The sequence below is a fragment of the Brachyistius frenatus genome, unplaced genomic scaffold (assembly GCF_029030835.1).
Source record: "Brachyistius frenatus isolate BFR_SWC_R1_liver_20210118 unplaced genomic scaffold, ASM2903083v1 Contig_18, whole genome shotgun sequence".
Lineage (NCBI taxonomy): Eukaryota > Metazoa > Chordata > Actinopteri > Embiotocidae > Brachyistius > Brachyistius frenatus.
This window is the reverse complement of record NW_027210617.1, coordinates 384927-400316: the sequence shown is the minus strand read 5'-3', so window position 1 is coordinate 400316 and position 15390 is coordinate 384927. Positions and strand designations below refer to the sequence as shown.

The 15390-nt window shown below is 41.7% G+C and overlaps 1 protein-coding gene across 3 annotated transcripts in view; it reads left to right on the top strand.

Moving 5' to 3' along the window:
• xxylt1 (xyloside xylosyltransferase 1) overlaps positions 1–14989 on the top strand; it is a 28079-nt gene extending 13090 nt beyond the window's left edge. For all 3 annotated transcript variants that reach the window (XM_069694668.1, XM_069694667.1, XM_069694669.1), the window contains exons 4-5: positions 3757–3889; positions 13841–14989. In XM_069694668.1, coding sequence (XP_069550769.1) covers positions 3757–3889; positions 13841–14237 — 530 coding nt within the window. In that variant the 3' untranslated portion in view covers positions 14238–14989. The remainder of the gene's footprint in view (positions 1–3756; positions 3890–13840) is intronic.
• The last annotated feature ends 401 nt before the right edge of the window (positions 14990–15390 follow it).

Sequence of the window (15390 nt, the reverse complement as noted above, 5' to 3'; positions counted from 1 at the left end):
TTGAGTCACTGGTCCAACAGCAAACCCACCACATCACATCATGTTGTAACAACTGAAGGCCCTCTTCCTGTTCCTCTCCCACCAACTGAGCCCAGTTAGTGCAAACAAACAGCGCTGACCACGCGGAGATTACGGCTCCCGGCCCCTTTCTGTTGTCACAGTATATGAAGGCATTGTGATGGGCAGCTTCCTTGTTTGGAGAGCACAGAAAACAGGTTGCTGCCGCATTGCTGAGTCATCTTTTTTCCATCATTTATTACAAGAGGAAGCGGCACGTGAATATTTTTTAGCGCATACTTCTCAGCCAACCGTGATTTTTTTTTTTTACAGTTACAGGGGAATTCTTTATTTTGTATTTCAGTCCCTTTATTCCCTTTGACGAACTTTATTTATTTTTATTTTTTTTACTAGAATTTATGCTGTTGTCCTGTAATTTAAATCAGTCCTGCTTTGGATTTCAATTGTGTATTTTTACCCCAAGACAATATAACACAGACACAATTAACATGTGTAACAGCTGAATGCCACTCAGACAACTTATTGTTGTAATTACCTTCAAATTAAAATAATGAGGAATAATATGGTACAATTTAATTATCGTGGGACATCTATTGTTTAATATTATTCAATATTATGTTGAAAATTATTGATAATGGAATGTTTTGAACAGTCACTACCTGCAAAATGTGCAAGGATGCAGTTTTTAAAATCAAATGAAACTAAAGAAAACTCTTGTTTTGTTTTCTAATGACTTGAGCAACATTGATGTACACATTAGGAAACTTAATGATGGTATATTGGCATAAGGATAGTTAAAGCAACAAACCTAGCAGCTTGTATGCTGCCAGTTTTACACTTTTAATTGAGAAATTCAACATGATGAAATTAAATCTGCTTTGCTTGCACATAATGTGAACTCGTCAGTGATTATGTTCATTTTAAGTGTGGCCTCTGTTTTCCTTCTAATAATTTAGGAATGACACAAGAAAAACTAAATCACAGTCTCTGTGTTGCTGCACACTTTGTGCTGTGATAATTCTGGGCATCTTTAACCAGTATTAAGCTGAATTAAATGTAACATTTTAACTGAGACACGTTGTGCATGGAGAAGATGGTGATTTAATGTACAGTGGGTACGGAAAGTATTCAGACCCCTTTAAATTTTTCACTCTTTGTTTCATTGCAGCCATTTGCTAAAATCAAAAAAGTTCATTTTATTTCTCATTAATGTACACTCAGCACCCCATCTTGACAGAAAAAAACAGAAATGTAGAAATTTGTGCAAATTTATTAAAAAAGAAAAACTGAAATATCACATGGTCATAAGTATTCAGACCCTTTGCTGTGACACTCATATTTAACTCACATGCTGTCCATTTCTTCTGATCCTCCTTGAGATGGTTCTACTCCTTCATTGGAGTCCAGCTGTGTTTAATTAAACTGATTGGACTTGATTAGGAAAGGCACACACCTGTCTATATAAGACCTTACAGCTCACAGTGCATGTCAGAGCAAATGAGAATCATGAGGTCGAAGGAATTGTCCAAGGAGCTCAGAGACAGAATTGTGGCAAGGCACAGATCTGGTCAAGGTTACAAAATAATTTCTGCAGCACTCAAGGTTCCTAAGAGCACAGTGGCCTCCATAATCCTTAAATGGAAGAAGTTTGGGACGACCAGAACTCTTCCTAGACCTGGCCAAACTGAGCAATCGTGGGAGAAGAGCCTTGGTGAGAGAGGTAAAGAAGAACCCAAAGATCACTGTGGCTGAGCTCCAGAGATGCAGTAGGGAGATGGGAGAAAGTTCCACAAAGTCAACTATCACTGCAGCCCTCCACCAGTCGGGGCTTTATGGCAGAGTGGCCCGACGGAAGCCTCTCCTCAGTGCAAGACATATGAAAGCCCGCATAGAGTTTGCCAAAAAACACATGAAGGACTCCCAGACTATGAGAAATAAGATTCTCTGGTCTGATGAGACCAAGATTGAACTTTTTGGCGTTAATTCTAAGCGGTATGTGTGGAGAAAACCAGGCACTGCTCATCACCTGCCCAATACAATCCCAACAGTGAAACATGGTGGTAGCAGCATCATGCTATGGGGGTGTTTTTCAGCTGCAGGGACAGGACGACTGGTTGCAATTGAAGGAAAGATGAATGCGGCCAAGTACAGAGATATCCTGGAAGCAAACCTCTTCCAGAGTGGTCTGGACCTCAGACTGGGCCGAAGGTTCACCTTCCAACAAGACAATGACCCTAAACACACAGCTAAAAATAACAAAGGAGTGGCTTCGGAACAACTCTGTGACCATTCTTGACTGGCCCAGCCAGAGCCCTGACCTAAACCCAATTGAGCATCTCTGGAGAGACCTGAAAATGGCTGTCCACCAACGTTCACCATCCAACCTGACGGAACTGGAGAGGATCTGCAAGGAAGAATGGCAGAGGATCCCCAAATCCAGGTGTGAAAAGCTTGTTGCATCATTCCCAAGAAGACTCATGGCTGTACTAGCTCAAAAGGGTGCTTCTACTCAATACTGAGCAAAGGGTCTGAATACTTATGACCATGTGATATTTCAGTTTTTCTTTTTTAATAAATTTGCACAAATTTCTACATTTCTGTTTCTTTCTGTCAAGATGGGGTGCTGAGTGTACATTAATGAGAAATAAAATGAACTTTTTTGATTTTAGCAAATGGCTGCAATGAAACAAAGAGTGAAAAATTTAAAGGGGTCTGAATACTTTCCGTACCCACTGTACCTGAAGGATTCTGAAGATCCACCAGCATAACGATGAACTGAAAACAGAGTTAAAATATGTTAAGCTTTCATTTAAAAGTCAAGATCTCAGTCACTTATTGCAAAAAAAAAAAAAAAAAAATTACAACCTGGCTTATTATTGTAAATTAGACCCATCATTTTAGTTTATCAACACAAGCTGTACTAATACCAACACACACTGCACACACCTGGACCAGTCAACAGCTGTTGTCAAACCAGCCCATACATATTTACTGCCAGTAAGCTGCAGGTTGTTGTCTCTGACAGTTCATCTTCAGCTGAGCTGGCAAGTCAGTGTTTTCATAGGTTGAGTAATTATGTTGCGCCAATGGTGCACCTTTCCTGAGTATTTCCCATCTTTTCATCACCATGCCAACCAGCAAAACATAGGAAGCTGAAACAATGAACAGATGAGAGCCTGAACATCCTGGTTACTGTAGTTACAATTTAATCTACAAACAACAAGGTGCCGTGATTCCTCATTGACTGTGTGTGCGCTCACAGCTGCCACATGTGCTGTTTGTGCTTTTATAGTATGAGTTTTTATACGTTTCTCCCTCCAGTTTATTGACACTTACATTTAGGTCAATAGTAACATTGCAGAAAGAAAAGGTCAAATACACCACTGCAGGTTCAATTGTGTTAAGCTTTTTAAGGGTCTGCTTACTTCCCATAACTCTGGTGAATAAAGTAGAGTCCGTCCAGGAATACAGAGTGATCATTCAGGCTGCATGACATGCTAGTGGAAACAGAAATTGATCCTACCTGCACAGTTGACTGAGAAGTACATTTCTTGGGATATATTATGGAGAACTCATTTTTATCATTTATTAAACTTGGTTAAAAATAAATAAAAAAAATGCTTATATTTGTCAATCAGCAACTATTATTTTACTTGTTAAAACATGTTCTTGAATAATCGTGTATATTTTTTTTTAAGTGTGTCCCTGCCTCATCAGTGTTTTGTGCTTCTCTTTTAGGTCTGACTCGTATAGTGCAGCTTGACCTGGACCTGAAATACAAGACCAACATCAGGGACTTTTTCCAAGAATTTGACCGGTTTCCTCCCGGAGCGGTGATAGGCATCGCCAGAGAGATGCAACCAGTGTACAGGTAGGCAGTGCGTCACAACGCATCAGCTCCTAGTGATGCAAACTTGTCAGGCCAACAGGATACTAAAATCTGAGTGTGCAGTCTTTGAGTGTCAGCTGACGCAGACCCAGTCCACTGCTTCGTCAGGACTTGTGAGATGCTGACGTGCACATGACTGAGGCTCCCTGCTGCTCTCACTGTGGTGCTCTTATTTTTAACTGTCCACTCAGTGTCAGTGCATGTTTTTCTGGCTCAGACTGGCTCAAGGGTTGGCATCTGTCAGGAGAGCAGTCTCTGCAGGAGGACATCCTTACTTTGTTTTAAAATTGTCTCCAACCAAAAGTAAGAGTGAAGTTCTGCACTGTGCAATGAATGAAATGATCACTGGTCTTACATCTGTCAGGAAGTGGTAGAACTGTGCATATGTCAAACATATCACTCGATATCAAATTGATTTTGTAATGCTGTTATCTCATCTCCACGCCGGTAATTTATGTTCGCAGCCACGTAAGCAATTTTCTCTCAGTTTGTCCTGATTTTGTTTTTCTGTAATAGGTTAAATCTCAGTATAACCCCAGATGGATTTATTTTTTTGGGCCTTACTTGCATATTCACAGTTAGTTTGTCTCAGTTTCAAAGTGAGAAAGGACATCAGAAGTCTCTCATGCCGATGATTCACAGAAACTTAAACGGTGTCTGTCTTTCTCAACTAGCAGCAACAATTTAAAAGTTGTAATGCAGCTTTTAATAGAAACGATGATTGGCCTTTCTGATGATGTGTGTAATCACGTCCCTCCGTTATTTGTGAGATATAAAACCGCAAACTGCTCACACCCACCCTGTAAACTGGAAGACGGGGATCAATGAGAGCAGCTAGCACAGTTGGTCAATTGTCCAACACTGACAGAATGATGAGACGTTTTCATGAATACGCTATTTTGAGTCCCTCATGCCGGATAAATAATTGAGGATTTTGCAGGATCCAAGCAGAGAGTCGGCTATTGTCAGGAAATGTTTTGTTCTCATCCTGTGAGTCAGATGTGTCTCATCTCTCTTTGTTAGAAGTGTCTGGGGTAAATAAACAATCTGTTCATTCCTCAAACTGGCAAACTCTGGCAGCACGCTGATTCTATCTAAGTGCCTGTATTATTTGCCCTCGGTGTCAGGTTCATTGTCAACTTGACATCAGTCAAGTAAACTTGTTGAATCCTTTTTGACTTGAGACTGCAGCGTCCCATGGTGGCACTGCAGGACTTGAGAATAACTCCTTCCGCCTTTCGTCTTCATTCCTGTGAACAAGTTATAAAGAACAGCTTGTCCTCTCAGACGATTGTTTCTATCCTCAATAAATTCCATTCATGTTATATTGATATTAATGTGCGTGCAGAAGAGTCACAAGTATCCAAAGACATCAACTGTTTGGTGAGATAATGCTCGGTCTTGTTTACTTAGAGTATTCTTTTATCAGATATCTTTGAGGGTAATTTATAAATTATAATAATGCAAATTTATGGTACGACTGCTGTTTCGTAGAACATTCAGTGGTCATGCAAAAGTGGGCTGTTATTGAGAAGCTGGACATATTTCGTGAAACATTTGTGCAGTTGAGATATCCTTTTGCGTCTGTTGGCACAGTAGGTCTCTTTTATCAGTCAGGAAGGTTGTTGAGTAAGATGTTCTGGGAATGAGCACACCTCAGCTTTTCATAGCCATTATTCTCCTACTTCAGCCCTCCTATCAGAAACTATTTTTCTATGTTGACTTTTCAGCTCATCAAGATAATGAATTATAGTTAAGTTTTTATCCTCATCTGTCAATTGAAACAGTCATTGCAAATTTCATTACCTGGTGTGTGTGTGTGTGTCTGTGTGCGTGCGCACGTAAACAAGGGCCTCCGACTTTCAGGCTCTTTGTTCCTCAGCAGATTTTTCCATCCCTCTCCAAGATAGCAAAACAAACAGTCCTGGTTCGTTTAGACTACCTCGCTGTTTTCCACCCGGGAACAGCATCAAAACAGGACGTGTGTGTGTGTGTGTGCGTGCGTGTGTGTGTGTGTGTGTGTGTGTGCGTGCGTGCGTGTGTGTGCGTGCGAGAGAGTGAGCGAGATATAGCTTACTGCTATAAACACAGGCAGGTAGTTTCTTCTGGAGCCTTTAACAATGAATCAGAACTTGTTTGATTTTAGAAAGAGCGTAAATAAGCATAACTCAGTTTGCTTTCATATTTAGCTTTTTTACTATTTTTAAACCATTCTCATGTCATTCACTGGAAGCCGTATTTATCAGTCTTGTATTTTTTTTTTTGTAAGATTCCTTGTGCACAAGGAATCAAGATATAATTCTTCTTTTTCGGAGTAAGGGGAATTTTCATTTTACATGAATGATCTCCTGTTGCTAATGGGTAACTACACTAACATTTATCGTCTCTAAGCTATACTGTGGTTTTGTTTTTACGATTTGATGCATGACATGCCTGTCACGAGTCACAAAGATGGGAAATAAGTATGTGATCAGTTGAAAAAATTGTATTCAAGTGAACACGTCACAGTAAAGATAGTCGTGCCTAAGTTATAATGTCAGTCATTTTAAAAGTGGAGGTGCAGTTTTACTGCCAGGCTCCATTTGACTCCAGCGTCTCCACACAGATCTGTATCTCTGCACTGCCACTCTGTCAGCTCAGTGGTTTACCAACGCTGGGAGTCCCATGCTCCTGTTGTTCCTGTGGGCCTGCACACACTTGTTTAAAACACACTGCAGCGCGGCAGGAGAGCGTGCCTCTTTGCATTCAAAGCTGCACTGGTGGGAAACTTTCACACAAATTGTTGGCCCTCGGTGTCTGTGTTTACAGACCAGCCAAGATCGGCCTGAATGTTTTCGTGTTTATCGCAGTGGTATGAAGACTCTGAAGGATATCACTGTCCACCCAGTTAGCAGCTACAACTTGGCTGCAATAAGAATAAAAAATATCCCTGAAAAATCCAGAGGATACTTGTCCTCTTTAAGGATTTTTGCTCAAACAGTGCTGACTGGTCATGTCCAGTTCAATGTCTGGTTACAATTCAAAGCATTTCACACCAAATGAAATGCTTCACTCTTTCATGCAGAATATAAATCAGCCCGAGTCAACATTTGAGAAGCAGATCTGCTACCAGTTAGTAATCCCTGTAAAATGCCTCGTTAGCTATCAGCCAGTGTCCAACGGACTTTGTAATACTTTCATTTTTGAAACTTGCTATTTGCGAGGCCGTGTGTGCATCCTTTCCACTGGAGTGCTTTCCTGCGTTGAGTAGAGAGGGCTCTCAGCTTTCACTCTGTTTTGGTGCTAATGGACAGAGCATTATGCAGGAGAACGCATCCTCCCACCAGCCACATTCGGAGCTCATCCTGTCACTGAAAAGTTCATTATTAGAAAAAATGCCCCGTGTCTCTTCCCCGCAGCTGCATTTGTAATGTTTTAAAACCCAGGAGGCAAGACCCACTTACATAAGTGTTACAGCCTCAAAGCCACGAACACTTCGAATGAGCCAGAAGAAAGTCACTCTCTTTATGCTTTGCGTGTTGAGTCTCCTTTGTGTGATACATCCCACGTCTTTCTTTTTTTTTTTTTTGCTGTAAGATGGTGAAAATGAAATATCTAATCTTGTGAACTATGGAGCGCACTCATCGACACATCTTTGTTTGTCTTTGTTCTGATCAATATTAGGTTTTGCAACTGGTAGATATAATGTTCCTGTTGAATGAGGATTTTTACCATCACAATAACCTCCTTGAATAAACCTTACGCTACAGAGGTTCCCAAACTTTTCAGACTATGTACCTCTATGTACCAAACCAAGTTTCCTAAATACCACGTCTCCCTGCAGACGATGTCAACAATTTCTTTTATAAAACAGTATATCCTGTTTTAACCATGGAATGGTTCAAAAAGGCTAAATAACAACAACATAAGGGTACTGTTTGAAAATCAAAGACAACATTTATTAATCAGAGCACAAAAATCACTCAAATTCAGCAGCAGGAGATGCATAGAAACAGCTGTTTGTAACTTGAAGCTCTCTTGTCCCTCCACTGTATTTTGGACTTGGTTGCCATTTTAAAATTCCACTCATTCCCCTTGCTAAAATCAACAACTGAGTAGTCCCAGTCAGACTGCGTCAAGTTAACTTTGGCTTTGATGGTGACATTACCCCATGTGGCTGAGCACATAACGATTTAATTTTTAAAGTATTTGAAATAATTAACAACTAATATTCCATAAACATGATGTGAATGAAGCTGTTGTGTGTAATAAATTGAAATTAAATAACAATTCTTAGGACTTTGCGCATTAGTTGGGCCCATCTGCAAGGTCCTTGCGCACCACCAGGTGGAGCCCGTCATATCACCAATACACACTGTAGTTTGGGATTGGGATGATTTCCAAAATTTGTTTATACAACTACCTTATCTTATTTCCTTTGTTTTTACTGGCACCTGGCAGTAATGAGTTCCTACCACCAGAAGGTGGCAGTAAAGCACCTAAGAGCTGTTTGCCAACAGCCATTAAACGGACAAAAGGAGAAGTGCTGTGAGATTAGTCGCTACAGTACAAACAGAAACATGAAAGGATGAATATACAGCAGTCAATTTTTTTTTGAGGAACTTCATAATACTTCCTGAATAGTTCCCAGCAAATATCAAGTAATCGTTTTGCTTGAAAGGCCCATTCCTAGTTTGTGAATCGCTGTTTTGTCAGCTATGCAGTAAATCAGCTTTTTTCATGCTTTTTTTTTTTTTTTCCTTTTTCGTGATTCTGTAAACTTTGATTTTAAATCTTCAGCAGCATTTTCTACTTTCTTGCTTGAAGGCTACTCTTTCCCATCAATGCTGAAATGTTCTTTTATTGGAGCAACCAAACCACTCTGTGATGAAAAGGACCAGACATTTCATTTGTGTGCCTCAGACTCTCCTCTGTCAGCGAGAGCGTTTTATACGGCTTTCAGACAGCATGCTGTTTCTTGTCCTGAACAGTGTGGAGGACAGATTCAGATGAGATGGCCGTACAGAATGTCCTTGTCACCTGCTAATGCTTTTCACTCTTTGGCGAGTGAGAGAGATACTTGACTTGAAAGGTTGGCAGTGAAAATTGGAGGCAGGAGAGCAAGAAGGAGTGAACTGTCAGTAGTGGAGTAGGGGCACTGATCTATGCTAGAGGGCTATATGCTTAGTTTGACTTGAATCCAGCTTGAGTGAACTGGTACAAAGGAACACAATAAACTGAGGTCAGTGTGAGAACAGAGCTGCATTCTGAAGCGCTCGCTCAAATTTCTGAACATCTTCAAGACCAAAGTGACTGTGTTCATTAAGAACTGAAGCAAAAGAAACTATCTCAGAGTATAAAGTTTATACTGAAGTTATTGTGACATAAGAGCAGCACACAGGTTGTATTTCAATGGTGGCAAAAGGCTTTAAACGTTTTTTGTGGATGAAAACGAGTTGTTGAGAGCAGTGTGGGTAGTTTAGCTGGTAGTTGTAAACGTGTCTTTCTGACTGCTATCGAGTCTGACATTTACAATTTTGTTGGGGTATAGTAAAGGTCACATTGACATGATTCAATCATGTAGATTGGTGTCGTTGGTTTTCTGGAAACTAAACAGAGTCAGAGTCACTCTCACTGGTAAATTCATCCACACACTCTGATTTGTGGATGTCTGACATGTGAAATGTTTCCTCTTGGCTCCCCGACTGTTGTAAAGGAGAACTGCAACACGAGCAGGTGGAGGTGAGCAGAACACTATAGAGCAGTACATTGCAGATCTTTAGGATTCAGTTTTATATTTTTTTTTTGTACGTGTATAAGAGGAAATGCAAATATCCATGCATCCTGATGGTCTCCTCCTGCATCGTAGAACTACAACATTGTACACTCATCACATGCACGATCATCCTTTTGGCTTTTGTGGTTCTTATGTGTTATAATCAAGGTACTCATTTTTCTTTTGGTTTTATCTCAAAATGTGGATTGATAAGAAGTTGAAACGATACTTAAATGAAGAGTAAACATTTATCCAATGCTGTCTTAATACAATCATGTCTTAATACTGACAAGTTCCAGCCTCAGCTGGGCTTTCTGGCTGCATAGAAGGTGTGCGCCTTCTGAAGATGTCCATTTATGTGTCTAACACTGTCTGCTGAAGCCCAATATTTACTTCAGATCATCTGTGGAATGCATTTTTCCACTAAATTTGCACTGTGTATTCTGTCTGCCATTACCTTATCTGTCACGTTTAATAACCGGCATGGTGTCAGTCGTACATTATGGCCACGATGCCACTAAAGTAAATGCAATTTGTTCCACTTAATACATTCTTATGTCAAAACAGCAGAATGGAAAAGTCTTTTTAAATGTTCCCAAACGGGCCACACTCACATTGGATGTGTCCTCGGGCACGTAGACCCAGCGTATGTTGTCAAAATGAGAAATGCTCCACAGGGGCCAGAAATCCCCAGCCACCGAGCCAGCAGATTGTATAAAACTGCGGGGACATGCTACAGCTGCTGAATACGGGTCAGTAATAATATCAAAGTGTGACAGAATCTGTTGCTCCCTCTAGATTTTATCAAACTGCACACACACACACACACACACACACACACACACACACACACACACACACACACACACACACACACACACACACACACACACACACACACACACACACACACACACACAGAGAGAGAGAGAGAGTATAAGCACAATCATTCTGCTAAATTTTCTCACATGTATGTGCACCAAGAGGGCAGGCAGAGCACGGGTCGAAGGTAATTTTGTATTTTCTGACAAAATATTTAATCTACAGTCGCTTTCCTCCAGCCTAGCCAGTACTAAGAATAATCTCAATCGAATGGCGTGTGCATATATGTATATATATGTGTGTGTGTGTGTGTGTGTGTGTGTGTGTGTGTGTGTGTGTGTGTGTGTGTGTGTGTGTGTGTGTGTGTGTGTGTACAAGCATGCAGGGAAGGGTACATTCCCATTCATCCTCGTATTCAGTAGGAGTGGAACATCTTTGCACCAGCTGTTAGTCAGTGCACGGAAAGGAGCATTTTGTACTTTCTTTAAATGAGCATACACACAACCCTCTCTTCCCCAAAAGAAACGGTCTCCATAGATTTACTAGAAATGTAAACCACAGCAGCATACATGACAGATTTAGACACTTGACCCTGTCTTTTATTTCCATGCGTTTCTTCTTTTCCCCATCTGTCCCTGCTGCGCGATGAATTCAAGAACTCCTGCATACTTATACATCAGGTGTTCAACAAGCAGCCAAACACTCAGCGCTGAAAAGGTAGCCGTCTAATTGTTTTGGTTGTCGCAGGACTGTCCCAGCACCCAAACATCCCACCCCTCTACTTGTGGCATCGACTTGTGTAGAGTTGTAAAAAAGTGTAGCTCCTCTCCTGTAGCTTTGTGTACTTTGAACATCTGGTTCGTGTTAAGAAACCTTTCTGTTTTACACAGATACCTTCGATCTGTCCTGTTCATGCCATTACATCATCTCTTTGAAATCCAGTGTTTTAGAAACGTTGGATGAACACGGTACATATTCCTTAAGAATCCTTTGCTATAACGTAACCGAAACACATTTTTCCAACAACCTACATACACAACAGGACTTGTACAGATTTTCTGGCATGAATATATACAGTATTCTATTACAACAGACCAAAACTTATACCTATGAAAATTTAACAAAACTTTCCATATTTACAAAAATGCAACGTAGGAGTGAGAGAATAAAAACTGCAGGAGACATGGCCGTGTAACACGGATGGTCAGGTGACCACGGGGGGAGAGGGTGGAGGGGTGGTGACCGCCACTGAGTGCAGCTTGGACAGGACATAGAGCTGCTAGTCAGAGCTAACCAGCCGTGAGAAGCTTCTGTCAGACCCTCTTCTTTTGAAGAAGTCCGGCGGAGCTTTGGCAGTCTGTAGAAGCGCATTTATGCCCCCTTGGCGGTGTGTACCTGCTGAAGCGGAGCTGGCAGCTTTCCACCGAGAGGCTCTCCAGTGTGTGTGTGTGTGTGTGTGTGTGTGTGTGTGTGTGTGTGTGTGTGTGTGTGTGTGTGTGTGTGTGTGTGTGTGTGTGTGTGTGTGTGTGTTGGATAGTGTGCGCATCTGGTCCTTGGTGGTTAACATTACTGTTCATCAGCCGTAAATATCTTGTTCAGTTCTGAATACAGTCATCAACATGTGTTGTGTTTACTGCCGCCGCAGAGAAACCACATCTTTTTCAGGTGCAAGGTTGTTTTTTTTGGGGGGGGGTTTTATGCTTGATACCAGTGTTACGCTTTTTGTGCTTGATGCTGCAGCTGCTACGACAGTCTTAGGTCAACGTACAAATAGTTCTTCTTTAATATATCTCAAAGTGTCTCACCTTGTATCTACACGCATTAAATCTGCGCATACCAATGTGTGTTGAATGAGGCTCTGTGTGTCATTTAGCTACTTTGGAGTTGGTATGTTGGCAGAACAGGGTGCTGACTTGGCACCGGCCTCTGGCACTCCATGCTCTGACACTCCTGGACCAACTCTCTTCCTGTGTTTGGCCACAGTGTTGTTTGTTCAACAGACGTGGACTGAACCACAGATGCCCCTCAGCCTTCTGAACATACAGCAGCCCAAACGTATATAGAGTGAGAGAGGCATTTCACCATTGGTGTACAAGTACAAGAGGACAGTGTTCAGACAGGAAATGGTGGTGTTGATAACATAACATTTCTTGTGTTGCCAAGTTTTTCTTGAGGAAGCCAAAGACACAAATAAGCTTTTTTTTTTGGCTGTAAACCTTAATATGCGTTTCATTTATACAGCCTGTTTTGATTTGCTGCCGAGCCCATCCTTTGGCTGATTTTATAACTGTGTGAGTTTAATCTTTCCAATCCTTCCGTCTGGACACACCTTTATTCATTGTCCTCAAGAGTTGTGATGGAAGTGTACAGATACTTTGTAAGCTGCTGCGGCCAGTAAACTACCTGGTAACGTGCAATTACTCATTGAACAGCTCAAAAGCCTCATGCGGCTCATTGAACTTTAATCTGTCGCTCATATGACAGCAAAAATGATATGCTAATGCAGCCTGTTCACATACACAATATGGCAGCATATGCCATAAACGCCAGCTGTCAGTTGCCAGTTTTGGCCCCCTGTGAGTGAACCACAAGGGTGGAAGTGCTGTTGGACAGGTAAATCCCAAACATGGGCTGGTGTTGGAGAATTTGGGCTGATTTTAAAGAAGTTACATAGGTACGCGGGGAAATCAAAAAGTTCAGAGACTGCTCCTTCATGGATAATCCCTGCTTCACAGGGTGTTGCGCAATGAATTCGTCTCCCAGGGTCAGACTGTCAACACCAAGTTTTACTTTGAAGTTCTGAGGGAAAACATTCGTTGCTCACAAAAGCACGTGTAACTCTGGTGCTGATTTTGATCGAGCAACGAAACTTGGTGTACTTACTCACGAATGTTACAGCTTCTCTGTGCTCTATGACTCACAGTGCTGTGGACCGTTTGTGAACAACAGGAGCCGTTTCTGAACTTTTTGATCCACCCTCGTACGCGACTGCGATATGAGCATGCACCTCTTTCATGTATATCTCAGCTTTTACTAAGTTCCCACAATAATAATAAAAGGGTAGGAAACTGTCCCCAATCTAGCAGCACCGCTCACTCATACTGTAGTAGTACGAGTTCAGCTGTAGTGCAGTCATTTATAAATGGATCAATTTCTTCTCAGACAAATCTGAAGCCAGATGATCAGCCATTACAACTCCAAATCTATCAAGTTAAAAAAAAAAAAACTAAAAGTTTTGCATTGCTCTCTGTTGTCATGTAAACAACTTCCCACAATCTGCTGCTTGTTTAGTTCTAAGTGTTTGACGAACTCGCACTGATAAACCCACAGCTGACAACGTTTTCTTCTCCCCTTAGACACACCTTCTGGCAGTATCGGAAGGAGCACCCTCAGACCAGAGTTGGAGAGCCTCCTCCTGATGGCCTCCCAGGCTTCAACAGTGGTGTGATGTTATTGGACCTCGGTGCTATGAGGGCCTCAGCTCTCTACAACCAGCTGTTGGAGCCCAGCAATGTTGCCAAACTCGCAGACCAGTATCGCTTCAAGGGCCACCTGGGTGACCAGGACTTCTTCACCATGATCGGCATGGAGCATCCTGAGCTGTTTTATTCCCTGGCCTGTGGCTGGAACCGGCAGCTCTGCACCTGGTGGAGGGACCACGGATATGGAGACGTCTTTCAGCTGTATTATCGCTGTGATGGACCTATCTATATCTACCATGGGAACTGTAATTCCCCCATACCAGACGACTGAGCCCTGGCCTGACACGAGAACTGAAAACAAGTGTCTGACAATTTAGTTTAAGGGATTTTTTTTAATTTTTTTTAATTTTTTTATTCTGCTTACTGGGAGGTAGGGTTATACTTTTATGGCAGTTTCCTTTCCTGACCACAGTCACAGACTCAGCCCCCTGCTGGTCAAGGGGCCACTGAAGGGCTCTCCCGTACCATATATGGTGATTGGAGTCATCAAATAGACTGAAAACGGCTCTGCTTAATGGCAGTGCAAAGGGCTTAATTCGTAGGGGCGTGTTACTTCAGGTACTAAAAAGATCAGATTTGATTGTACGAGATCTATGAAGTTGAGTTTGAGGAGCAGAACCTTTAATTATTAGATGCCAAAACACTGCAGGATGGTTCATAACATCATCAAGAAGGATTTTACTGCGCTTCATTGTTTAATTTTGTTGTTGCAAAGATCACAACGTAAAGGACAAGTAATCACAGGAACATGCTCTTCCATGGATTTGATTGGCCGATGCAGCACCTTTCTGAATGGTGTTACATTACGTAGCAGCAGAACTTTTATCGGCTTTGGTACCACACATGTTTGAGCACTGTCCTCATTCAAATAAATGAGGGGGTTAATGTCAACATGAATGCAGCCTGATGGGTCATACAATATTGATGTCACTGGTATTTTTATTTGCTTATATCATAACAGATTTCAATTCATTTTGGTGTTTGCTTTGACACGAATCTAGAAGACAAGTATCAATTAGACCAAGTTCACCCAGGATCACTTATCTTCCCGCAACACCACACCAGCTGAAGGCTAATCTGCTGCCATTTACTTCCCGTAAACAACGTCATTGTTTACTGCCATATGACTCCGTCCTTCCCGAGCCACATGGGTGTAGGGCACAACGCGCTGTCACACTTTCTTTCAGACGCATCTTCTCGCAAGTCGAAAGGCAAGGTGGGGGAAAAAAAAAAAATCACACGCAAACGGTAGAGGGCAGGTCGGAGAGATAATGGTTGACAATAATGGCATTGATAGCTATTGTTCGTGCCCTGCATTTGCAGTTTAGCTGAGGCCAAACACATACTCAAATCAGCCGATAACACTGACACACACACACACACACACACACACACACACACACACACACACACACACACACACA